This window comes from Sus scrofa, chromosome 5 (genome assembly GCF_000003025.6).
Source record: "Sus scrofa isolate TJ Tabasco breed Duroc chromosome 5, Sscrofa11.1, whole genome shotgun sequence".
Taxonomy (NCBI): Eukaryota; Metazoa; Chordata; class Mammalia; order Artiodactyla; family Suidae; genus Sus; species Sus scrofa.
The window spans coordinates 51,994,145-52,021,100 of NC_010447.5; the positions used below are offsets into that span (position 1 = coordinate 51,994,145).

The window sequence follows — 26,956 nt, forward strand, 5'->3', positions numbered from 1 at the left end:
AATAGAAGAATTTAGACTAGCTTTTTAGCAGAGACTAGGGCTTTCCCACCTTTTGGAATGTTAAGATTCTGTTTTAATGTCTTATTTTGTGATGCACCCTGCCCTCATGACATGCTTGTAGTCAGTACTAGTTGAGAAGTCTGCAAGTGCAGCAGAGGCTGAAAACCAGTTATAAACTAACCACTATCAAGGCTGCAAAAGCACGCCAGGCACGTGTTTCTGAGGACACATGATGTGTTCTTTTATAGTCTTGACAGCACAGCCCCTTCCTTATATTAAAGATAGGGCTCATATTGGAAGAAATTTGAAGATAAAAAACAAGACCACTGGACACTTAAAGAGCTGATATAGGACTACTGAGGTTATTAAATCTCCAGAGAAAATGGAATAGCTGAAGTTTTACCAGTGTTTATTATTGTTTTGTAGATTGAATCACCTCAAAGTTGTCATTCTGAAGGAGCTGATAAAAAGAGGGAAGAAAAAAATTCAAGTAACTACCAGAAGTCTGCACACATGCTTCAGCAATCTAACTGTAATAAGACTATAGGGGCTAAGAAAAGAAAAATTGATAATGCATGAGTATTTCTAAATTTTCCAAGAAAATATTTTATGCATGGATACACTATTAGTTTTGTAGTTAATCAAAAGTTTGACAATTTCATTAATATTTTACACATATGGAACTATATTTTCAGAATTTATCTCTGAAGTATTCAAGACTTGAGAATTTGAGACCTTGTAAGACTGAAATCTTGGATTGTATAAATTTAGTGTGAAACAAGGGAAAAATAAATTACTGTAAAACACTTTAAGGAGTTCCCTGGTGGCTCAGTAGGTTAAGGATCTGTCATTGTCACCACTGTGGTGCAGGTTTAATCTTTGGCCTAGGAACATCTGCATGCCTCAGGCACAGCCAAAAAAAGTGGGGGTTATTGAATATAGTCTCCCCCTCAAAACAAAAAAACCCTTTAAATGTAAAATAGTTAAGAGAATAAGTTCATATAACTCTCTTAAGCTCTTTATGCCTTGTCATAACTAGCTGTATTTTTTTCTTTTGACATAACTGACTTCCGATGTTATTTATACAGAATATTTTACACAGGCTCATCACAGCAAGTAAATGATTTCAGGTTATAATAGCTGTAGGGAATTCCCTTCATGGCTTGGCGGTTAATGAACCAAACTAGGATCCATGACGATGAAGGTTCGATCCCTGGCCTCACTCAGTGGGTTAAGGATCCAGGGTTGCCTGTAGGTCACAGACATGGCTCGGATCCCGAGTTGCTGGGGCTGCGGTGTAGGCCAGTAGCTGTAGCTGATTTGACCCCTAGCCTGGGAACCTCCATGTGCCCTGAGGGTGGCCCTAAAATAGCGAAAAAAAAAAAAAAAATAGAATAGTTGTAGACTCCAAATAAAAAAGGATAAAGTATCAATACAAATAATATCAGCAGGTAAGAACTTGTATTTAAGTAAAATAAATCTGTAAGAAAGTTAAAGAAAGGAGTTCCCGTCATGGCTCAGTGGCTAATGAATCTGACTAGGAACCATGAGGTTGCAGGTTTGATCCCTGGCTGCTAGAGATCCAATTTGACCCCTAGCCTGGGAACCTTCATATGCCGCTGGTGTGGCCCTAGAAAAGACAAAAAAAAAAAAAGTTAAAGAAAATCCATTGTCATTGCTGTGGTTCAGGTTCAATCCCTGGTCTATGAACTTCGTCATGCTGTTGAGTGCAGCCCAAAAATAACCCCCAAACCTGTAAGCTTCAAACCACAGCCCTACTTTGACATTTCAAAATTAAGGAATGGCTATAATATACTAACCAGACCACATTGTTGACTAAGTAGACAATAAGCTAGTTAAATTTGCTCTAAAGGTAAATTAGAGATGAACGTCTCTAAGTTTAAAACACAGAAATTAATTCTTCACATAATTCATGGTTAATTTTGTGTTAGAAAAAAATGTGTAAATAAAGTATTTGAACTGATTTCATCTTCAGGATTTTATTTTTTAGATCCTTGTATTTCAGTATTTTTAACTTCAGATGGTCATCGTTAAATTAGTGCAGTCATTTACTTTATTGACGTATGACTTTTGTGTCTGATTTGGAACCTGATGTGGCTCTCGAAATGCTCTTCTTAGTCAAAATAATCTTCTATATCAATGTTTGGATCTAGTAGATCTTCTCCATATGCTGAAAGATTCATCTGGTTTAAAATTAAGTTTTCAAATGTTTCTTCTAAATCAGTTTCACCAATTAAGACAGCTCCCATCATTCTCCCGTTCTGCAGGACGGCTTTGATGTACTCTTGTCCTTTGGTACACCTTAGTAATAATTCATGATCTGGCCCTAAGCCCTGGGCATTGTATTTTCCCAGCAATACAACCTAGAGAAAGATAAAAAAAAATTTATTTTAGTGAGTGTGCAAAAAAGAAACATACTATGTTGTTATTTTGTGTTTCACTAGAATGGTAAATCTATAAATTTTACAGCTGAAAGTGCCATTGGGAGGGTCCCCCCAAAAAACATTTGTATGGCATGCATTTATGCTACAGATGACACTACCACACAATGTATATGAACATTAAAAGTATCTAGTGAATAGACAAATATGTAGGATGTGGATGACATTATCCTGGAGTCATGATTTAAAGATCTAGTGAGGAACTGAGATACATCTTTCAGGGGCAAGTTGTTTAATCTCTCTGTACCTTATGTATATATTTGTATGTGTATATTTTTCCTTATTGTAAATTAGGAAGAAAAAACCTGCCTCAGAATGATGGAGAGGATTAAATAATAGGTATGGGGAAGTACCTGCTCCATAGTGGCTCATTCTTCACTTTGAAAAGCTGTTAGTTCCCTTGATAAAGAAGGAGTGAATCTCAAAACCAGAAATGTACCAACAGAAAGCAAATTTGGAAGAGATTTACACCCCCCTTAATCATAAAATACTCTAGTGAGAAGGAAGGTAATGATGAACAGATGATTAGGAATTAGGACCAGCAATAATACCAGGTACTGATTTGCAAGTAGAGAGGAAAGCTGTCACACATTTTTGGTAAAGTGACCAGAAACCATGTAAATTTTTATTCATGTGAAAAAATGAGATGACCATAGTTGTAAGACTAATGAGTAAGGAAAGGCACTGATTTGCTTATCTATCTTACCTTATAGTTAAAAAATTTTGTTACATGAGCAAAAAGCTCAAAGCTGAAATCCATGTCAATAGACTCCCCTACACTAGCTGCGGCCATGCATTTCGCTGCATACCACCCCATCTGTCTGGCCTGGGTCCACAGCCGCATCTGAAATAAAAAATGTTATGCAATTTAACTTTTCAATGTTATTATCTGAAAAATGCCATCACTTTAACCTAGTAAAAGTCCTTGATGGGGTTCAATGTTTGACAGTCCTTGATGGTTAGATCTAGCTTGTTAGATAACTGATTTTATCATCTCTGCCACAGTAGCACTCACCAGTCCACACCAACTGATTTTGGTATTTGACTTACACCTCATATGTGTATAACTAATGTCTTTCTGTGTGCAAAAAAACCGCAATCATGGACATTAACTTGAGGCACTTCTGGTAGAAGTGATAGACTTTTTTTTTGAACTGTCTCTCTCTCTCTCTTTTTTTTTTTTAATTCAGTCTCCTCTCTGTAAACAAGGTAAGTCTGCTGAAGGAAGGAAGGGGCAATCTATACTAAGAGCGCAGAGTGAACTGAGCACAGTAACAGCCAGAACAGAGCTAAGAGAAGAGGTCTGCAGCATTACACTGCTGCACCATTACCCACTGTATTCCAGCTTCCGCCTCTCTTCAGTTTGTGTCTTGGACTATATAAAACAAACTGATTATAGTGTACACACTGCTTCTGCCAATTAAGAGATGGAGTTTATTACATTCACTAATAGGTGAGTAAGAAACCCCTGTTTATTTTTGGATGTTTCTTTCCTGTGTCAGAGTATGAGGCACATAAAGGGTGTAATTTATGTATCCCCTAGACTCAACTCTCAGAGGACTGAAATGTAAAAAAAAAAAAAAAAATCCACAAACTCCAAATCGTAATTGAGATATGCCATAAAAATGATGTAGGATGTCACTTTAGAGAAAAGTGACAAGCTGGGTGAAGCATTTTAGAAATATGGCTGAAAGCACTTACTACTGACGCTCTCTCTGATGTATATAAAAACACAAAATAATAAAACTGTCTCTTAAAATACGTCTAGTTCTTCCACTACTTTACACTCCACAGTTGATCTGATGAATAACATCCCTACTGCCTGTGGAGTTGGTTGATTTTTCACCAAGTGCTTACTGGTTCTTTTTTTTTTTTTTTTTTTAGGGCTGGGGTATATATGGAAGTTCCCCAGCTAGGGGTTGAGTCAGAGCTACAGTTGCTGGCCTATGCTACAGTCATAGCAATGCCAGATCTGAGCTCATCTGCAACCTACACTGCAGCTCACGGCAACACGGGATCCTTAACCCACTGAGCAAGGCTAGGAATGGAACCTGAGCCCTTATGGATATACTTAGGTTCAATTCCTCTGAGCCACAACAGGAATTCCCGACTGGTTCCTTTATCTGTAACATCTGCTGTCTCTACTCCTCCTAAGACAACCTACCTCTGGCCACTGTCTGAGTATCTTCCTCTAAGACTTCTGCTTCACCAATAGGAGGTAGGCAACCCTGTAAGGGCAGGAAGTCCAGATTCATGGAAGGGGTTGTTAGGCTGAGGAAGAACTGTTTACTACAGGAACATTATTTCAGTAATAATTCCCAGAGACCGAACAGGAACAGAATGCTTTACTTTTGTGGTTTGTAATCTCAGTTTGCTATTTTTAAATCTAAAGCTGTGCTATCTAGAATCAGAGCCACTAGCCACATAATTAATTAAAAGTTCCTGTTGTGGCACACTGGAAATAAATCCAACCAGTATTCATGAGGACGTGGGTTTGATCCCTGGCCTCTCTCAGTGTGTCAAGGATCCCAAGGGTTCCATGTGCCATGGGTACGGCCCTAAAAACCAAAAAAAAAAAAAAACAAACCAAAAAAAAACAAAACCCCAAATTAATTAATGAAAGTAAAATTAAAATTCAGTTCCTCAGTCACATTAGCCACATTTCAAGTGCTTGGTAGACATGAGGCTAGTGGCTACCTGACTGGACGCTGCAGAAGTACAGAGCATTTCTGTCATCACAGCAAGTTCAGTGGATAGCAGCTGATAAGCATCTGAGCATGAGAAACACTGTATCAGCCATAATTCTTTTCTTTTTCTTTTTTTTTTTTTTTTTTTTTTTTTTTTTGTCTTTTTAGGGCCACACTCAAGGCATATGGAGGTTCCCAGGCTAGGGGTCGAATCGGAGCTGCAGCTGCTGGCCCAAACCACAGCCACTGAGCGAGGCCAGGGATTGAACTCGTGTCCTTATGGACACTAGTTGGGTTCATTAACTGCTGAGCCATGACAGGAACTACTATAATTCTTTTTAAATTACAAGATATCCCAGTCTATTTCATTACTATATAACAACTTATGAAAATAGAAAAATTCTGCCATTCTTTTTGTTTGCTGGTTGTTTGTGTAACAAAATAACTTAATGATAGCTTCCTACTTAAAGTAGAAAAGTTGGAAAACCACAGAAAGTTGGATTTGCTGGCAGTAACGCCTGTATTTTCAGATAGTCTCTGATAAAAAACATGTGATCATGTATACTGGCTTACCTGCTGCCAGACTGGGCTGGGCTGCCATGATGCCGTGCAGATGTCACCTGCAGCATAGATGTCAGGAAGGGACGTGTGCATATGATCATCCACTTTCAGGCCACCATCGTCTCCTACATCAAACTAAACAATGTTCCTCATAAGCATATGGGGTAAGAAAAATGAAACATGAATTTTTCATTCTAAAGTAAGACAAATCAAATTTCTACTGGTATGATCAGCATGTTGATATGCTGATCTTTAATAAAGTGAAAAATGGCTGCAAAAGTTTAGACAGCTAAGCTGAATTTCTAGGGAATCAAATTCCTTCTAAGACAAACCCAAAACATTCTTAGAACTTAGCATCAAAATTACCCAAACCCTAGGAGTTCTCTTGTGGTACAGTAGGTTAAGGATCTGGTATTGTCACTGCAGCCGTTTGGCTTGCTGCTGTGGTGTGGGGGTTTGATCTCTGGTCCGGGAACTCCCACATGCTACCGATGCAGCCAAAATAAAAAAAAACCCCACTTAACCATAAGACTACTGTGCTCATAATTACGAAAGTACTTCTCAGTTTTTGTAAGCTTCGAATGCTAAACAGCAAGAAATACAAGACAGTTTCTCTAGAAGAATCACTTTTAAGCAACTTTTCAATAAATTGTGGATTATGTCCCTTTAATAATGACATTTATGCTGGGATGTTAACTGCTTAAGGACTTGAAGTAATAAAAAAAAAATACTGCAAATCAAGACATGAATATAAACTTAGTTGCTTTCAGCCATTTTAAGTTACAGTTCTGTGCCAAAACAAACAATTCATGCTTGAGAATTAGAGATCTTCATAAATAATTACAATGAGACAAAAATTTTCATCTTACATTGTTGCCACAAAGAAAAGGTTCTGTATTTGGTGTAACTCCTGTAGCACTGACAATGAAATCACAGCCATATATCTTTTCATTGGTCAGTTCCACATATACAGGCCATATCTCTTGAAATAAAATAAAAAAAAATTATTCTCAGATGTAATTACCACCAATTGTCTACAGCTTTTGTGAATATGATTAGAAGAAAAAACAAACAAACAAAAAAAACGCAGGAGATGCCTTTAAAAAACAACCACCCTTGGAGTTCCTGTCATGGCACAGCAGAAACGAATCCGAATAGGAACCATGAGGTTGCGGGTTCGATCCCTCACCTCACTCAGTAGGTTAAGGATCCGGTGTTGCCGTGCTCTGTGGTGGAGCCTCCATATGCCACAGGTGTGGCCCTCAAAAGACAAAAAACAAAAAAACACCCCCCCCAAAAAAAAACCAAGAATCCTTAATAATATTTATAAGGCACATTTGCTGAAACAATTTTAATGCAATCAATGCCACCTTCTTATTTTGGGTATACTTGAAAAACCATGGCAGGCATTCTAAACATTTTTCCTTCAAATTTAGACATAGAAATTCTAATAAATTTAAATTGATAATCACCCTACGAATTTCTTTAAAAATCTTTATTAATAGATTATACTCCACTGAATTTAGTCCAGCTAGGTTACTCACTTTTCAGTGTTTCCCCTTATTATTCATTCGAACTCTAACACTCCCTTTTCCTATGGAAAAAATTCAAAGAATTCAGAGCAGTGGGATACCTCAAACAACAGGTTTGGCTGAGTGTATCTGAGTAGTTCCCATAGAAGTGTAGCATAGGAATTTTATAAAATCTTTGTCTTGGTTTCAAATTTATAGATTCCAATTTGTTTGCTTTTGAGGATTTCACTTCACCTCTGAGAGCCTCAGGTTTTTTTTAGATTTTATGTTTTGTCTTGACCTCCAAGATACTGTGAATCACTCACAGGGTTATGATGGTCAAAACACAATGAGCCCTACATAAAATGTTAAACTCATACAATTTCACTTGTTAGAAAATAAGGAGTAGTGAAAACAAATGGCTTATGTTATTAAATTACGGTTCTATTTTACTTTTCACATTTAATTTTATGGAAATATGAAGTTTTAAAAAACACATTAATAAAGCAATATTAAGTTGTCTTCTTTTAAAATAAGTGGGTTCACTTACCTTTGTCAGTTGTCACTGACTGATTATGATGGTCTTTTGGAAAAATCAAGGACTTTTTCTCAGAAATTCTAAATTCTTCCTGAAGGTAGATGTTCTTTACTTCACACATAGTTTCAATGTGAATCTTATGAGAAAACTAAAATAAAGAAGTACTGGTCATCATAATATTTCCAAAAAGAATGACTTGGGTTACTGGTGATGAAGAAAAAATTTACAATACATTTATAGAAACATATAGAAAAAATAATTCTTAGAGTATAAATGAAAGCACACTCTATGCCCCCAAACATGCCTCTAAATTTCTGTGTGTGAAAGGAGTGAGCAGAAAAAACTCATCCAGCACTTAAAGAGATCAAGTAGTTGAAAAGGCAGGTAGCAGTGAGAGCATACATTTCAATAATAAGCCTCACTGACAACTATACATATTTTTTGAAAATTATGACTATTGTAGATTAAACAAATAAGTTGACATATCCCAGACTGTTACATTCCATAATCTTAGTATAGTGCCAATTAGGTAGGAGATAATAAATGTTCACTGAACTAAACTGAAGGTCCCAGGTTAGAAATACCATTAACCTCAGGAAAAATTTCCATCACAAAAATTAGATATTCTGTGAAGCCAGCCCCTTCCAACCTTCTGAAGGCCAAAATCATACACATAATAAGGATTGCACATATGTTTCTTACAATATTTAAATATTGAAGCCTTTTTACAACTATTAAGAAATTAAAACATCTAGTAAATGAAATGAGTTAGAGCCAAGTCATCTTCTTATAGAATTAGGATATTAAATGTGTTTTATTTAGAATCTAATGACCTTTAAAATATAATACATATAAAATATTATTAATTGAGAAAAGATTAATTTAGAATAGGACAAGTGTATTCACTAAAGTCTGGTATGGACATCTCTTTCTCTGGAGAGTTCAACCAAGCCAAGTAGCACTTAAGTCCTTTCCTACCATCATGGATTTTAAGTAAAGTGTCCTAACAATTCTCTTTTTAAATTTTTTTTCTTTTTGGGGCCGCACCCATGGCATATGGAGGTTCCCAGGCAAGGGGTTGAATCAAGGCTGTAGCTGCCAGCCTACGCCACAGCAAAGCAGGATCTGAACTGTGTCTTTGACCTACACCACAGCTCATGTCAATGCCGGATCCATAACCCAATGAGCAAGGTCAGGGATCGAACCTGCGTCCTCATGGATGCTAGCCAGATTCATTTTTGCTGAGCCACCACGAGAACTCCAACAATTCTTTGACTACATATTTATAACCAGTCTTTAACGGACAGTTTGAGAATTTAAATTGCATCTAGACATGTTTAAACAGTATATGAAAACATACCTCTTTTGTTCCTTTAAGATCCAATCCTTCATGCCAATCTGGTCCCAAGGCACTGCCTATATTACCAGCATGAGCTTTGGTCTGTGCTTCCTTTTTCCTTCCTAAAGAGATAAACTCAATTCAAAACTGAAATGATATAAAAACTGCCAGGCAGAAAATTATGCTTGTGTTCAGAAGTTTTTAGGCAATGTAATAATTCTCATACATAAAACAGGACTAAACTTACCTATATCAATCATTTTATTCATTATTTTAATACTTTGTGATATAGAGATATAAAATGGGTAATCTTTCAATCAAGTGTTGTGTACAAACACATTCAATATTATGGACGTTATATACACTGATATGAAGGGTAAGAAAATTAGACATCAAATTTTGAAAATGTTGTCAATTTTTAGTATCCCCTAAACTTACAAAATTCTTGTTCAATTTTATAAGCCAAATTTTTTAAAAAATAAAAAAGCTCTTATATACTAATTATTGCGTTTGTTTTTATTTTTCACATTTTTTTTTTTGGCTGTGCCCACTTGGCAGGTGGAAGTTCCTGGGCCAGGGATCGAACCCAAGTCACAGTGGTGATAATGCCAAATCCTTAACTGCTAGGCCACCAGGGAACTCCTGTATATATATATATATATATATATATATATTTTTTTTTTTTTTTTCTGTATTTGTTTTTTAAACTCACTGCATTTTTTATAAAATTACCATAGGTACTGTCCAATTGCAGCCTGTCTAAAAAGATGCAGATGGGCTCGTTTATTTAATTCACTTTAAGTTTTTAGTTTTAGTTACACATATTTTTTGTAAAATATGTCATATATATACATATATATGTAAAATCTTAAAAAGTCATAGGCTATAGAAATAAATATTATCTATATTCCTATCTTCGAAATAAAATATTTTGCTAAATTTTCATATAGCCTTTTTCTATATGGTTAAATAAAGCTTCATCTGTGAATCAATGAGCTAGATGCTGCATTTACCTTCAGTTGTATATCTGGTTCTTTTTTGTGCAATTTTAGCCTCTGATTTTTCATCAATGAGCTTTGAAGTCAAGAATTCAGCTGCTCCTGCATCGAAGAAAGTATTCCCAATAGCTTTATCTTTAATGACCCAAATTACTTCACAGCCTTCGATTTCATACCTAAAAGGAAGACAAAAGTGATTTAGAGCAATTTCAGAGGCCTAAAAAGAAATCTTTGCATTGACAAATAACAATTATCTCTTAAGGCAAAAGTAAAGAAAATATTTTAAGGCAAACTGAGAATGATTATAGAGAGGAATATAACACCTTTTCAGGATAATACGAGTTAAAGTAGAATAAATAATAAAGGAAATTTAACCAGTTTACTGAAAGAGTATATAAGTGATCAATATATATACTGAATATCAGGTAAAATTTCACTGCAATGAATATCACTTCAATGTGTTCCATTTCTAAATACAGTTATTATACGAATGTCCCCCAGAGTTCCCAGGAATGAGCAGTGCCTTTTTATCTAGTTTCAGCATAATTGGTAATGGATAGATGGATGGTACATAGCTACAATATTGAGAAAAGCTGACTTTTCTGCTCACAAATATTTTATATATTCAAAGCACATTGTGAAAGGACACAGAAAAAAGAGAATCTTAACCTTGTTATAGAGGCATCATTAACCTGCAATGAATTCCCTTCATCTCGGAAATTTCTAAGTCATCTAACCCAAGAAAGACCCAGTTCACAGAAAAATGAAGGATCTTAGAGGAAGAAAGGAATGGCTAAGGTATATAGAAGCCAACTTCCATTACTGTTCATGAGGTAGCCAGAGGCCCTGGGAAACTGCAGTTTTATTTCTAGATTTGGGCATTGAGAGTATGGTTTTCTTTTTTTTTTTTTTTCCCACTGTACAGCAAGGGGGTCAGGTTATCCTTACATGTATACATTGCAATTACAGTTTTTCCCCCACCCTTTCTTCTGTTGCAACATGAGTATCTAGACATAGTTCTCAATGCTATTCAGCAGGATCTCCTTGTAAATCTATTCTAAGTTGTGTCTGATAAGCCCAAGCTCCCGATCCCTCCCACTCCATCCCCGAGAGAGTATGGTTTTCTTGATACTCATTCTACAAAGTCCCTGATGTCCGTTATAATTTATCTGTCATTTGTTTTGGTACAAAATGAATTGGGACAATCCTGGAGAAACAGGATATATGGTCACCCTAAATATACTAGAATTTCTTTTGAAATTGCAATGGTAATAAAAGTAAATTGTGAGAGTTCCTGCTGTGGCACAGTGGGTTAAGAATCCATCTGCAGTGGCTCAAGGTCGCTGGGGTGTTGTGGGTTCAGTTCCCCAACCTGGTGCAGTAGATTAAAGGAGCCAGTGTTGCTGTACCTGTGGCACAGGTCACAGCTGCAGCTCGGATTCAATCCCTGGCCCAGGAACTTCCATGTATCACAGGTGTGGCCATAAAAAAATTAAGAAAAAAAGTATACTGTATTAATGTTACTAACGTATAACATTTATTTTGGAAAAAGTACTGCCATCTTTATTTACCAGTGATATAATACAGGTTATATTACTTTTCAAGGCTAATCAATAAGCAGATGGTAAGGAAAAAGAACATTTAGTGCACCTGACTCCAGGTCACCTGATGTTCACACTTTTTGGTGTATGGTAATGGAGTCCCTTGCCTTCTCCAATGGGTATTTTTCCTCTTCTCCTATGCCAGCAAAGAATATTTATAGTTACCAAATTTCAGATTACATGGAGACCATTCTATCTAATGCTACTTAGGTCATACAGCTTTACTGATGAGCAGAAAGCAGAGATTTGGTAATAAATTTTATATTTCAATTTACATACAGGCACATAGTTACCATAACACTTTTCTTGACTTTTATAAACTAGAAAATTTCTCTAATTATCATTTTTTGCATTTTAAAGTAATAAAGCAACACAACACATACAATACAGCTTAAAATACTCATGCTTGACCAGCAGGTCATTGTTATACATAACCACAAGTAACTCCTGATGTGCTCTTCCTCACAGGGTACCCTCTAATCCTCTTACCCTATGAACTACTGTCCTCAGAAAGATACATAAGGAGGTCCAGTTGTGGCTCAGTGGTAATGAACCCAGCTAGTATCCATGAGGATACGGGGTAGATCCCTGGCCTGACTTAGTGGATTAAGGATCCGGTGTTGCCATAAGCTGTGGTGTAGGTTGCAGATGTGGCTGGGATCTGGCATTGCTGTGGCTGTGGCTGGCAGCTACAGTTCTGATTTGACCCATAGCCTAGGGACTTCCATATGCCACAGGTGCAGCCCTAAAGAGCAAACAAAAGAAAAAAAAAAAAAAAAAAGCATAAGCACAAAGGTATCATCACACAGGAAATACTGTTTTCATTATTAAAACCACTTTTCAAAACAGTTAACAGTGAGGTACCGTATTTAATGAAATTATGAAAAACTATGTCTGTTTGAAAAAGAAATGATTAACCTATATTTGCAAAGAACAAAAGAGCTAATAACTTAAATAAAAGTATAAGAAGAAAATCACTATTAGCCTCAGTGGGACACAGGGGCTTTCAGAAAGCAGACTGGGTTTGGATATGTCATTTTTTGAGAAGACAAGGTCTCATCATTCAGTGAACCTAAACTGAGAGAAGAGAACTATATGGAAGCTTTCTTAAATTACCAAAGAGTATACTGAATATAAAACTATGAGCTTTGGAGTTCCCGTCGTGGCGCAGTGGTTAACGAATCCGACTAGGAACCATGAGGTTGCGGGTTCGGTCCCTGCCCTTGCACAGTGGGTTAACGATCCGGCGTTGCCGTGAGCTGTGGTGTAGGTTGCAGACGCGGCTCGGATCCTGCGTTGCTGTGCCTCTGGCGTAGGCTGGTGGCTACAGCTCCGATGCAACCCCTAGCCTGGGAGCCTCCATATGCCGCGGGAGCGGCCCAAGAAATAGCAACAACAACAACAAAAGACAAAAAGACAAAAAAAAAAAAAAACAAAAAACTATGAGCTTTATCCCAGTACGGTCTTCAATTCCAATCTAAAGAAAGTGAGGAACAGGATTAAATGTGGTGAGACTTTGAACATTTCTGAATGCGAGAAAGCTTTCAATGTAAATAACAACAACAACAATATAATAATACTAAGTTATACTTTTGGGGATAACTGATGGAGAAAATCTGTCATGTGTACATAAGGATTTAAAGCCCTTTTTAAATAAATCCATGCCTCTCTCCTCTTGCTCCAGTTTAGTTCTGACTCTCTAGTTTTTCTTTGCATTTTTCCATACAATGCCACAAACTTCATAATCATGATGATGACTGCCACTGCTCATACTCAGGCAACTTAAGAATGTTTACAGGCTTCCAATGGGATTCAATATCCTCTAAAAAGAGGGAGCAAAAACCTAGTCCCAGAGTTGGAATGAATGAATGAAAGTGAACAAAGACGAGGCTTTGGCAGACTCCTTATTGTGATATAAATTTGTGCTCTTTGTAGTCGGACCCAACTTTCCAGCCTGAAAAATATCTAGACTATTCCAAGTCAGTCATCTGCTGTAAGATAAAATCATAAAGAAAGTGCATTAATGCTCTGCATACTACTGCAAGCTACTCTTTAATGTTTTTCAAACCTGAAATATTATGTGGTATTTCACTTGATAAGAGCTAGGAGTACCAACCATCCTGAAACAGAACTCACAAACACCTAGGGTTTCGTGGGCCAAATAGGTTAACGTAAATGAGTTAAGCAGGATGGGTACAAGAAAGAAAAAGTCGTGGGGACTATGACTAGAAATCTCTAAAGGTATACACATTTAAATTGTTTTCCAGTAACAGTACATGCTTCTAAGAACACATGTATGGGTCAAATCTAGCCAGTCACCAGTGTACAATCCTTTGAGATCTAAAGCATTCCCTACACTTTCATGGCTTTTTTTTTTTTTTAAACTGCACCTGAGGCATGTGGAAGTTCTCAAGCCAGGGAATGAACCTGCACTTACAGCAGTAACCCAAGCTGCTGCAGTGACAACACTGGATCCTTAACGCAGTGTGCCACAGGAGAATTCTGAAACTCTTATCTTTTTTTTTATTTTTTATTTTTTGTTTTTTATTTTTTAAATTTTTTTTTTGTCTTTTTGTTATTTCTTTGGGCCGCTCCCACGGCATATGGAGGTTCCCAAGCTAGGGGTCTAATCAGAGCTGTAGCCACTGGCCAACGCCAAAGCCATAGCAACGCGGGATCTGAGCCGCGTCTGCGGCCTACACCACAGCTCACGGCAACGCTGGATCGTTAACCCACTGAGCAAGGGCAGGGACCGAACCCGCAACCTTATGGTTCCTAGTCGGATTCGTTAACCACTGCGCCACGACGGGAACTCCTGAAACTCTTATCTTTTATAAGGATGCTTTTGCAACTCTATAACTCCATGAAAGCTAAAAAAAAAAAAAAAAAAAAAAGAGTTCCTCCCTTGAAGATTTATGAAAAATAATTATATATCTATCTTTAGTTTTCTAGTCTGGATGTTTTCTAGTCTGTCATTAATCACGTGAATCATAGAGCAGTCTTAAATATTTAAAAATATATACTTACACTAATTCAAGTGCGATACCACCATTCCCTATGATCATTATTCTCTTTGCCTGAGTTAGCTGTTTCTGAAATTCCTACATCAAAAAGAAAGCATATTTTGTAATAGAGAGTAACACCTGAAGCAAGAGGCTTTGCTGATAATAAATCTCACTTTCCCACTCTGCCAGGCCACACCCTCCCAATTAATAAATGCTCCCTCCATATTTCACCCCAAACTGCTTTTATAGCACTGCCTCGCCTGACTTTCCTTGCCCTTTGTCATGTATACTCAGAATCTGCACCAAGAGGTTCTGTCTTTGGTTTACCACATTCCCAAATATTTGACTAAAATGATTACCAACATGACATTGATCTACATCCTGGATAGAGGATTCTTCCTTTCCTTCTAATCCCTCAGTCCGCATTTTCCCTGCAGTCACTGGGCACTCAAAACTTGAGGAAATGAGAAGCAAAGTGGCACAGTGGTTAAGAGCATATATTTGAGAGTCCCTGACTTTAGCAGTTACTGACTGGGTGACCTTGAGCAAGCTGTTTAAGTTCTCGGCACCTCACATTCTCCAACTATAAATGGAAACAAGGAGTTCCCGTCTTGGCGCAGCAGAAACGAATTTGACTAGGAATCATGAGATCGCAGGTTCGATCCCTGGCCTCGCTCACTGGGTTAATGGTCCCTGTGGTGTAGGTCAGACGTGGCTCAGATCTGGCATTGCTGTGGCTCTGGTGTAGGCTGGCAGCTGTAGCTCCGATTAGATCCCTAGCCTGGGAACCTCCATATGCTGCAGGTGTGGCCCTAAAAAGACTAAATAAGTAAATAAATAAATGGAAATAAGAAATGACTATATCTCCAGATTTCTGTAAGCATTAAGTAAGATGATGGAGACAAAGCTATTTAGAGTTAGCAGGCACATAATAATGTCTAATATTTATTGAAAAAATATTACCATTATAAGACAGCTAACTGATGCTCCCACCCTCCTCACCCCCACCAAAAAAAAGATCACAATGAGCTTGGAGGAATGACCAATAGCCAGTCTTATGATTCTTTTCAAAGTATAGAATAATCCTATTGCTTCAGGATGACATCTGAATAGCTAAATTCCTCCTCCTACTATGTCAGGTCACCACTGCTATTAAACTGACCCAAAAACTTATTGTAATATTCAATAAATAACCCCTGAAAACTGACTTCTTTAAAATTCTACAAGAAAAAATCTAAAGTTAATTTTAGTTTGTCCTTCATTGAAAGCAATGCTCTTTAATGAAGCCGCTCTTCATTAAAAAGCACTGGCCATGGAGATGAATGTCATGAGTTTAGACTATACTTCTGATAAACTTAGTACCTGTGCTAAAAGTACAGGTAAATTCCTTAGTACCTACACTTAAGTACAAGTAAACTCCTTGGTCTCTCCATCTCAGTTTCCTCTTTGTAGAGTGGGAGTAATGACGGTCACACAGGATTATCACGGGGATTCAGTGAGTTCATGTCTGTAGAGGACCTTGCTGAACACAGCTATGAACTCAATCTTTGATAATGTGAACCTGAAATGTTTACGAGAGGTATACAGTTCTTCCAATATTTTATAGTATTCTCTAATTCCTGAATTATTTAATCAAGCATAAGCTAAAAGAGCACCCTGGTGGCTCAGTGGGTTAAGGATCCCACCTTTCTCACTGCTGTGGCTCTAGTTATAGCTGCTGCATGGGTTCCATCCCAGGCCCAGGAACTTTCACATGCTGCGGCCACAGTCAAAATAACAACAAAAACAGAAAAAGAATAAGTTAAAAGAAAATACTATCAATTTTCAAGACTATAAAGTCTTATTATGTAAATTAAAGTCACCACCTCATGGGATAGGGCAACAATGAGCCTGAGGTAAGACAAGAGTATTGTGAGTGAAAACCAAGAAAAGCCTCTCGACAATAAGGGTCAATGAACCCTGAAACAAATTACCAAAAGAAGGTGTATAAGGTTCCACAGATAGACTTTCACCTTATTGGGACAGCTTATCACTGTTCTTGAGCAGAACAATAAACTAAGCGTCTTTTTCAGTTCTAAGATTCTGTCATGATTCTGTACAAAGATCTTCTGAATATTAATTTCTTTGCTGAGGAGTTTTCTCTTTCAGAAAGAGATCAATACATTTTTTGTATGCAAATCACATATTCCCCATCACAGAAGAATAATGACTATGAATGCAACATAAACTGTAATCTTCACCACAGTCATTGTAACCGGGCTATCACATAATGGAAGGACATAAATTAAAAAACAAGACAAATTATTAACTAAAACTAAACTCAAATTGACAGTACTAATAAAACATTATAACTACTTTCTGGCCTATGGGTCATGAAACTGTGACAGTGTAGGAACTAACATTATAAATGTAATACCTCCATTCAAATGTAGAAAAGTCTAAGAAATCTTCATGTTTCTTTCCCATGACCCAAAGTCAAAATGTTACCTGAGCACTGTCTGTATCACGGATTCCTAATACATAAGGATTTCCTTCACATATCAATTTTGGTTTAGCTCCAGCACACAGACACAGTTTCTTATAAACATGCTGATTTCCATCTTCAGTTAAAATGCACTGTAAAAACCATAGAGCAATGGAGAGGGGAAAGCTTTATACATGGGTACAACTGCACTTTAAACATTCAATAAGACAAAAGCAAAAGCTACAGTGAGGTTGCCTCTTGGTGGCACTCAATACTTTGTTACAGCAACGACAAAGCTAACTATACACAAGAATGCATTTTCCAATCCAGTGATTCCTAATTACTTTAGGGCCATGAACTCATTTAAAACTAGTCTTTCTCTGATGCAAACTAGTCTTTCTCCCATGGAAAAAGGCATATTCTCCCAAAATTATGCATATAACAGGGAATCTCATGATGTTTGGAAAGGTATGTTGACTTCAGATTAAAAATTAAATATTTAGAAACTTTTTACAGTGAGCATTCTGATGAACATTTCTGATCTCAATGGAAGTTACTGTAAGAAGACCTAGTGATTCTAATCATATCAGACCTTAATGCCTACAAGGGAAAAGTATGTGGTAGAAGGGGTCAAAAATGTCTTCTTAAACTAAAAAAATCAGAAGTGCTAAAAGATAGTACTTACATTCTTAAGTACAAATAACAGTCACTTTACCAGCAAACCCCATGATCTTTGGGGGGTTATATGTTCATGTAAGTGAAAAACATGTTAATCTTAAATCCTAGCAGGTACTAGCTTTAAAGTTAATTTATATTAATTTTAATTAAGAAATGGGAGTTCCCGTCGTGGCACAGTGGAAATGAATCCGACTAGGAACTATGAGGTTGCGGGTTCGATCCTTGGCCTCGCTCAGCGGGTTAAGGATCCGGCGTTGCTGTGAGCTGTGGTGTAGGCCACAGACATAGCTTGGATCTGGCATGGCTGTGGCTGTGGCACAGGCCAGAGGCTACAGCTCTGATTAGACCCCTAGCCTAGGAACCTCCATATGCTACAGGTGCAGCCCTAAAAAGACTAAAAAGAAAAAAGACAAGAAAGTAGATGAGACTAAAAATACATATTAGAGTCCTGTTGCGTCTGCTCCTTAACAGTGAATGAATATCTACATATATGCAGTAGCATTTAGAAAGTAGATACACATAAGCGTGTGCTTCTCTGAGAGATATGAGACTTTGCTGGATGGTTTAGTGGGTTAACGTTTGCACCATGTTTGATTTATAAAACAAGGCAAATAGCATTTATATATCCAGGGAGATAGTTATTATCCATTTTAACTCTTCAGCTGCATAACAAATACATAAAATCAATAAACCAACACAGTATGCTCATACAGAAATTGTATATAAATCTTCCTTTAGATAATCCAGTTAGAATTTTAATTAATAGAAGTTAGCTATAGGCACTGGCCAAATTTAAAAAATAACTTGCATTTAGCTACTAAAGAAACCCCACAAAAACTCTTCATTGGCTACTAATAAATTTTTGGAAGTAGACACGAAGGTAAAATACATCATTTCTAATTCATTAAAGACCAGGAAGGGTGGATAACAGAATGGAGACATGCACCTTGTGTGGGACACTTCTCAAACGAAACATGTGGCACTCTCAAGCATTCAAATGCCCTAATATGCAAGTTTCCTTTTTTTTTTTTTTTTTTTTTTTGTCTTTTGTCTTTTTAGGGCCACACCCACGGCATATGGAGGTTCCTAGGCTAGGGGTCTAATTGGAGCTGTTGCAGCCGGCCTACACCAGAGCCACAGCAACGCCAGATCCGGGCCTCGACTGCGACCTACACCACAGCTCACAGTAACACCGGATCCTTAACCCACTGAGCAAGTCCATGGATTGAACCTGCAATCTCATGGTTCCTATTTGGATTTGTTTCCACTGCGCCACGACAGGAAGTCCTCTCACATTTCATTAGTACACTTTGGAGCCTACCTCAATATGCACTTTCACGGTCATGGGTATTTTAGGGAATAAGTACTACCACCATAAGTGTTAAAAACTTACTCTGATTTTTGGATTCAGATTTGTAATATTTTTCTCATAAAACTCATCTTTTTCTGACTTTTTCCCTCTCAAAACAGAACTTTTGCTTACTTTTTTCCTATCAAATTATGTTTCAAATGTGACATGTATGCTTTCTCCCTAAGGCAGAATTCATAGATGAGAGCTGCTTTAGAGAAGCAACTACAAACCCCACTTTTCATCTTGCCTAAAGCACATCTGAAGATCCTCTGACTCTGAGATTGAGATACTGCCTTAGATGGGGCCTTACATCATTCTGGACTATTATAACCACCTTCTAATTTGGTGAATGGCTACCAGCCACTTCTCTACTCCAGTTCATCCCTGACACTGTGTCAGATGCACCTTCCTAAAAAAATACTTTATTATCCCTGCCTCCACTCAAAATCTCTTTACTATTTCTTCTCTGGTTATAAAATAAACTCAATTTATCAGCATGATACAAAAGGCTCATCGTAATTTTATTGACTTATTTCTCTGGCCTAGACGGCCAATCTCCTTTACTCACCACCCCCCAACCCGTTTGATAACCTCACTATCCCACATGCCCCCTTTCTTTTCTTTGGGTTGATGAACTGCCATCTATGCTTCCTGGAATGTCTTTTTCCACCTAAAAAGAACTCTTAAGTCACCTATCTTTTAAAACACAGCTCAAGAATTACTCAATCTAGGAATTCCCGTTGTGGCTGAGTGGGTTACTAACCCGACTAGTATCCATGAGGGTGTGGGTTCAATCCCTGGCCTCGCTCTGTGGGTTGAGGATCTGGCCTTGCCCAGATGCAGCTTGGATGCCAAGCTGCCATGAGCTGCGGCAGGTGCAGCTCCAATTTGACCCCTAGTCTGGGAAATTCCTTACGCCACATGCCCTAAAAAGCAAAAACAAACAAAAAAACTCAATCTGTGAGGTTTTCTTAAATCTGATACCTAATATCATAGCTTTGATAATATTCCAACAACTATTTTTTCCCCACATCTACACGATTTTAAATGTATGCATGTCTACACTCCCCATGGCACTGAGAGCTGCTAGGACCAGGTTCCTGCCATTGCTAGAGTTATATCCCAGTACTTAACACACTGCCCAGAATACACTAAACATTAACCCTAAGGTAAAATGCAAAACCTAAAATGCCAAACTAAACTAATTCTGTAACCCCAATAAACTTACAAAAAGTGTAAGTTTCTCTAACACTAATGGATACCAATGTCACTAAAATTTACATGCTGGAACTTGGGTGGTAGTGGTGTAGGTGGGATCGAAGAAGGCTCAGAACCTCATCACAATTTAACAATGGCAATAACATTAAGAGAAAAAAATTCTCTTACACGTTGTTCACTCTTCAGTTGCTTTACTCCAGATTCTATAACCTTAATGTTGGGAAAGCGATTTTCTAACATGGTACTTGGTTGTTCTTCCACATCGAATTCTTCTAATACTTTAGAAACCTGTATTAGATAAAGGAGGTAAAAATGTATACATAAAAATTTTTCTTTAAGAATTTTAAGTAATAAAAACCCTTTTATTTCTGTTTATACACTATTCAGATTAAAAAAACAAAAAATCAGCCAACTGCACTATATCCAGTGGGAAGAGGGCTAGACTCCACATTTCAAGATTTGAACCAGTCCTACTGCTCTCAGGCAAGCCTGAAAGTCACTGAGCCTCAGTTTCCTGGCCTGTAAATGATGGGACAACACTACTTACTTCTGCATAGTTTAATCAAATAGCTCATATATACCCTATCCTTGTAGCTTTCTCTTTCCACTTACTAGCTAATCTTATTGTGATCCAGTCTTTGGACCTTCTTTCCTGCTCTCCAAAACCAGCAGACTCACTTTCTGCCTATCCCCCTAAGACTCCATCACGGATCATTTCATCTTTTTCCCAAGTCCTTTACTTCCCTGCTCTCTCATCATTAACCATTAATTACTTTTAAAACTCCCAACAGTTGACCAAATGACTTGCTTTCTCTAGTCCTATACCCAGTCTGCTATAGAAGAACCTCACACCTTGCAGATTGGTATCTGACTTTAAACACTGCACAGAAATCCTACTGCATGGCTATAGCGCAGCAGTTCCCAAACCTTTTAGTCTCAAGACCCATTTACACTGTTGCAAGTGACTGAGGACTGAGAAGAGCTTTTGTTTTCTTGAGTTACACTTAGCAATATTTGCTGCACTAGAAATTAAAACCGAGAAAATGTTAAAGTGTCTTAATTCACTTAAAAATAACAATAATAAATCCAATAATAAATCTGCTAAACAGATATAATACACTTTTAATGAAAAATATTTTTCACAAAATAAATTAAGTGGGAAGAACAACCCTGTTTTACATTTTTGCAATTCTTTAATGTCTGACTTAATATAAGATAGCTGCATATCTGGAATTCCCGTCGTGGCTCAGTGGTTAATGAATCCAATTAGGAACCATGGGGTTGCGGGTTCGATCCCTGGCCTAGCTCAGTGGGTTGGGGATCTGGCGTTGCCATGAACTGTGGTGTAGGTTGCAGACACGGCTTGGACCTGGTGTTGTTGTGGCTGTGGCTGGCAGCTACAGCTCCGATTGGACCCTCTAGCCTAGGAACCTCCATATGCTGCAAGTGCGGCCCTAAAAAAAAGACAAAAGACAAAAAATAAAATAAAATAGCTGCATATCTGCTTCTGCATTCAAACTGCTTCTACGTTTAAGCCACTGTAGTGTTGTTTTGACTGAAGCGTATGAGGAGAGGTCAGGCTTACACATATATGCAGCCCTTTCAGATAACTATACCCAACAAGAGATGGTTTCTTTTCTTTTTTTTTCTTTTCTTTTTTTTTTTTTGGTCTTTTGACTTTTTAGGGCTGCACCCGTGGCATATGGAGATTCCCAGGCTAGGGGGTCTAATAGGATCTGTAGGTGCCGGCCTATGCCACAGCCATGGCAGATCCAAGCTGTGTCTGCAATCTACACCATAGCTCACAGCAATGCCGGATCCTTAACCCGCTGAGTGAGGCCAGGGATCGAACCCACAACCTCATGGTTCCTAGTCGGGTTTGTTTCCACTGTGCCACGATGGGAACTCCTGATGGTTTCTTAAAGATTAGATGAAATGTAGAATTTGAAACCATATCAAGAATTTTTCTTACTTTTACTATGAAATCCACTGGTCTATCCTGCACTTTGAACGGATCTTGTAACATCACACATCAGTCATTTGGACAATATTGTTTCCCTAAGTCACAGAGATCTTTCAAATACTGACACATTTCATAGAAAATAAATATTAAAAAAAACACATTCATTATAATCACCAATCATCTCATGAGAAAAGCCTAAGTACTATAAGGCTCCAGATGAAGTACTATAAGGCTCATGGTTAAGAATGAATTTTCCATAATTCTAATTTTTGCTTAAGAGCTCTAATTTTGTCATGTTACCAATAAATAACATCAGCTGTTTTCTTGAAGTGACAGGCTCTCTTCATTCATTTTTCAAATACGGAGGATCAGCTTGCCAGTTGTCCTTTCAAGTAAAACTGATGTTCCATGAAAACAGCAGCTAGTTCGTGTTGCAAGTCAGCGACTGCACATCTGCTTTTCCTTGAGCCAATGTTGTACTCTCACATGCAGAAGCGTTTTATGCATACATTGCATTTTATCATATAGAACATTAAAAAGACGTGCACTCAAGGGTCAAGATTTAATAAAACTAACTTTTTTTTTTCTAATTGGCTTTTTTTTTTTTTTTTTCAAATTAAATGTGGCAGTAAAGAACACAATGGCTACCAGTATAAGTAGCCACCACTGCTTCTGCACCATCGGTACAAATGCCAATAGAGTGAGAAGAGCAACAGCATCTTAGTAATATATTCTAGTCCCCCAGTGACTTTTTCAGACTTTCACCACTGGAATATTCTCTGAACTTATTCTATCCTCTTTATTCTCAGCAAATCACCTCACATCTGGTGTCAACAGACCACTAAGAACTCCTGACTACCTCTTTCCCACTGTAAGTTCCTCTGCTTGTGTCCACTTCCTTGACCCACTCCCACTTTTTCAAAGTCAGTCCACTGCTCTCTGCTTCATATCCCATTGTCTCCCACCTCCTCAGGACTCCTTCCTTATTATGTATTCCTGGCTTTCCTTTATCTTCAGCCTTCCCACTGGTTTCTTAATCTCAACCAGTAAACATGCTGAAGTGTTTCCCGCCTTAAAAGAATAAAACTGAACTTAATGCTAGACCTCATGTCTAGCATTTGTCACTTTTAACAATTAAAATACCATAATTACACGAACTGCTATGCAAGTTATTGCAGTTTTTAAATATTAATACTAAGAAAGTTACATATAGGTTCTTACCTGCTTGAAATTTGTAACCGCTTTAATAACAGGAGAAGCTGTTATCAGGAGAATATCTTCTGATGGAAAGTCAATTGCCAACTTATTAAAAAAGAAATAGAAACGACATGATAAATAACAAAGTATTAGTACATATGGCATGGGGGTGAGTCAAGAAAAATGTAGTTTTAATAATGTTGCTAACTTAGGAAACTATAAACTCACTGTTCTTCATCTAAAGGTCTCCATTATCCTGGGTCTTGGTCATATTTACGGGATTGTGGTGAATAATGTTCAACTCTAACATTGATTAAAATGAAAAATACATTTAAACTAAAGTCTAACAATTGTCATGCAGAGGATGAGAAAACTATCTTCCTAATTAACAGCTAAACCCACTTATATTTATTGTAAAATAATAATTTCATTCTCCTTCAGGATTTATAAGCATTTATAACCTCAGCACCTTTCCTAAGTGCTTTGGCACTCTGCACCTCCAAATGACCAATCAGGATATATTCTGAGAAGAAAATGCCACTTTAATATTAGCCTTTTTCTGAGTTCCCACTGTGGTTCAACAGCTTAAGAACTCCACATAGTGTCTGTGAGGATGCAGGTTCGTTTCCTGGCCTAGCTCTGTGGGTTAAGGATCTGGTATTGCCACAAGCTGTGGTGCAGGCTGCAGATCTCACATTGTTGTGGCTGTGGTGTAGGCCCACAGCTGCAGCTCCGATTTGACCCCTAGCCTGGGGACTTCCATGAGCCATAGGTGCAGCCTTTAAAAAAAAAAAAAAGTTGGCCTTATCAAAATTTCAAAGTTTAACTTTCTAATTTTTCCTCATTTTCCTCTATACAACCTCTCTCTCGCTCACTTTATGTTTCTTGAAAATATTTTCTTATCTCTCGCTGCAGTTCCTTATCTCCACCAATCTCTATTTCTATCTCCACTATACAATCAAAATTAAGCATATTCAAGTCACCTATACAGCCTTTAAACCCACCAGATTCTTTTTAGTGCCTTCTTATTTAAACTTTCTATAATATTCTCAATATTATCACTCTCTCCATCTTCCTTTCCTTTGCATATTCTGTAATTTACTTTCCCACTTTCTGTTTCCACCAGACCCTCAATAGCCCTATTACTAAAATCACCTGTAAGTTGGCCTTCCAGTCTCATATTAACCAGTTACCCCTATCCCAAACACATTATAACTATCTTTCAAAAGTTTTCATTTGATCACATTTCTCCACTGCTCAAAATTGTTCAACTACTTATAAGTTCTTATTAAATTCTTAACTTGACTACAAGATCCTTTATGTATCTGCCAGTCTTTGTCCTTTATGTACCACATGCTTTCAGCTTTCTTCTTCCAGATAATGCCATGCTTTTCCACCTGAGATTACAGGTGGAATCTCTTTGGAATGTCTGTCTTTTCTTGTCTACCTGGTAAACTTTTACTCATTCTTCTATACAGGTATAACTCAGATATACTATGGGTCCAGTTCCAGGCTACTGCAATAAAGTGAGTAATGCAATAAAGCAAGTCACATGCAATTTTGGTTTCCCAGTGCATATAAAAGTTATGTTTGCATTATACAGTTGTCAATATTAAGTGCACAACAGCATTATTTCTAAAAGAAAAATGGACGTCTTAATTAAAAAATACTTTGCTAAAATATGCTAATCATCATCTGAGTCTGCAGTGAGTTGCAATCTTTTTGCAATAGTAACATCAAAGATTACTCATCACAGATCACCATAACAAACAGAATGATTTATAAGTCTGAAATACTGGTAGGAATTTCCAAAATATGACGGAGTCACAAAGTGAGCAAATGCTGTCAGAAAAATGGCACCTAAAAGGCTTGCTGGACAGGGTTGCCACAAACCTCCAACTTGTAAACAATGCAACGTGAAGTATAATAAATCAAAGTGCAATAAAATGAGCTATGCCTGTAAGACAAAAGGACATCTACTGTGAGAAAGGATACTTCTCCCCTAATTTACTACTTACCAACTCTAAAGGCACCCCTAAGATACCAAACACACTGAGGAAATAATTTACATGTCTCTTCCACTACCCTGTGGGTCTCTAAAAAGGAGGTACCATTCTCTGTATTTATCTGATCAGCCATTAGTACAGTGACTGGATTATAGGTGTTTACTTGGTGAATAAATGAAAAATACACATCCCAAGATTAAGAGTTGAGGAAAAATACTTCAAATTCTTATGACATCAGTGACTACTTATGTTTACTTTTTACCAGCGAAATAACCCATTCTTTATTAGAATACATGTATATATGTAGTCTGACTAGTCACTGTAAATCAGAAACTTATTCCCTCGCTGTATTTAATCCCTTGCTGGCTGTTTTACAAAACATTACTATAGATGACATATCTATAGTATCTTGGGAGTGCCAAGTACAGGAAACTTACGTAAGAGATTATCACTTAGTTATCTCTTAGTTATGATGCACTACGGACCTGGAATTTAGGCGGAAGCGGAATTCAATCAGCTAATTTAAGAAAAGGGGCTGAATTTTCCGACCAAGTACTTCCTAGTTATAACCCCTCCCACCCCCTAGCCCCCCCAACCCCCGGTCTGCTCCGCTATTACTAGGACCAGAAGCGGGTTCACTCTGCTTTAGTTTCCCCGCTAATAACTTGCTCGCCACCTCTCCTTTCAGCGCCTGAAGCGAAGCTTGAGAGGTACTAAGGATGTCACCTGACGGCCACGACACACTCTACAATACTTGGGAGCCGGAATGAGTGAAGGGAGAAAAACAAAGCGGCTAGAAAGCTACCTGGAAAAAGGACTAGGAAAGGCGGCAGGAGGGAACCCCGAGCGCCACCGCCGCCGGGGTCGAGGAGAAGGGAGAAGCCTGCGCGCCTGCTTTACCTGCTCCGCACAGGTAACGCCCGCGATGCCACCGCCGACCACCACAAACTTCCCTGCTGTAGGGGGCGAGCGCGCTACCTCCATGCTCTCGGACCTCCAGCGGTTTGCAGACAACAGTGGTGGAGCCAAAAAAGTTTGGATTTCGGGAGAGGGAGCGGCGCCAGGCGACCACTTCCGTCGTTTGCCCCTGAGAGTCCGAGGTACGGGTGCCTCGGAGCTCACACTTATTCCCTTCGCGCTCCTGAGAATCCGAGGTACGGGTGCCCGGGAGCTCATACTTAGTCTCTTCGCTTATCTGCTGGGGCTGCGGTTCCTAAGCGCAGAGGCGGCTTGTTGATTGCAGGGCTTTGCGTTATTATCACCGCTGCTAAATGTCTTTTTTCCACGTAGGTTTGATATGACAAAAGCCAAAGTAAAGTAGATGGGTTGTTCAAAGAGCCTTAACAGGTTGTCTAAGACAGATCAGTGTTCTCACGG

General features: G+C 38.0%; 3 protein-coding genes across 13 annotated transcripts in view; 2 read left to right on the plus strand and 1 right to left on the minus strand.

The window, feature by feature from the left end:
- RECQL (RecQ like helicase) overlaps nucleotides 1-1,475 on the plus strand; it is a 42,160-nt gene extending 40,685 nt beyond the window's left edge. Inside the window, 1 exon segment of one of the 2 annotated variants that reach the window (NM_001253707.1) lies at nucleotides 427-1,390. In NM_001253707.1, the coding sequence (NP_001240636.1) occupies nucleotides 427-579 (153 nt within the window). In that variant the 3' untranslated portion in view covers nucleotides 580-1,390. 2 annotated transcript variants of the gene reach the window in all.
- On the minus strand, nucleotides 649-26,700 carry PYROXD1 (pyridine nucleotide-disulphide oxidoreductase domain 1). 3 transcript variants are annotated; one of them, XR_002344088.1, is made up of 13 exons: nucleotides 26,480-26,679; nucleotides 23,598-23,678; nucleotides 20,582-20,701; nucleotides 17,190-17,318; nucleotides 14,725-14,798; nucleotides 10,112-10,272; nucleotides 9,120-9,220; nucleotides 7,772-7,907; nucleotides 6,580-6,692; nucleotides 5,723-5,845; nucleotides 4,627-4,690; nucleotides 3,169-3,306; nucleotides 1,982-2,384 (listed from the first exon to the last, which is right to left on the minus strand). XR_002344088.1 is itself a non-coding variant. In XM_021092253.1 (12 exons), the coding sequence occupies exons 1-12, from the start codon at nucleotides 26,561-26,563 to the stop codon at nucleotides 2,136-2,138; spliced, it is 1,509 nt and encodes a 502-aa protein (XP_020947912.1). In that variant the 5' UTR covers nucleotides 26,564-26,700; the 3' UTR covers nucleotides 649-2,135. The 3 variants fall into 3 exon arrangements, 2 of the variants coding, with proteins under 2 accessions (XP_020947912.1, XP_020947913.1); XM_021092253.1 differs by lacking the exon at nucleotides 4,627-4,690 and having other exon boundaries at nucleotides 649-2,384; nucleotides 26,480-26,700; XM_021092254.1 differs by lacking the exon at nucleotides 4,627-4,690 and having other exon boundaries at nucleotides 1,357-2,384; nucleotides 26,385-26,675.
- The window catches only part of SLCO1A2 (solute carrier organic anion transporter family member 1A2), a 112,830-nt gene continuing 112,032 nt past the window's right edge, over nucleotides 26,159-26,956 (plus strand). For 3 of the 8 annotated variants that reach the window (XR_002343818.1, XM_021091148.1, XM_021091160.1), the window contains exon 1: nucleotides 26,615-26,733. The gene's annotated coding sequence lies outside the window, so the exon portion shown is untranslated. Of the gene's footprint in view, nucleotides 26,493-26,568; nucleotides 26,734-26,956 lie in introns of those variants that run through there. The other 5 variants (XM_021091166.1, XM_021091149.1, XM_021091167.1 and 2 more) reach the window with 4 other exon arrangements.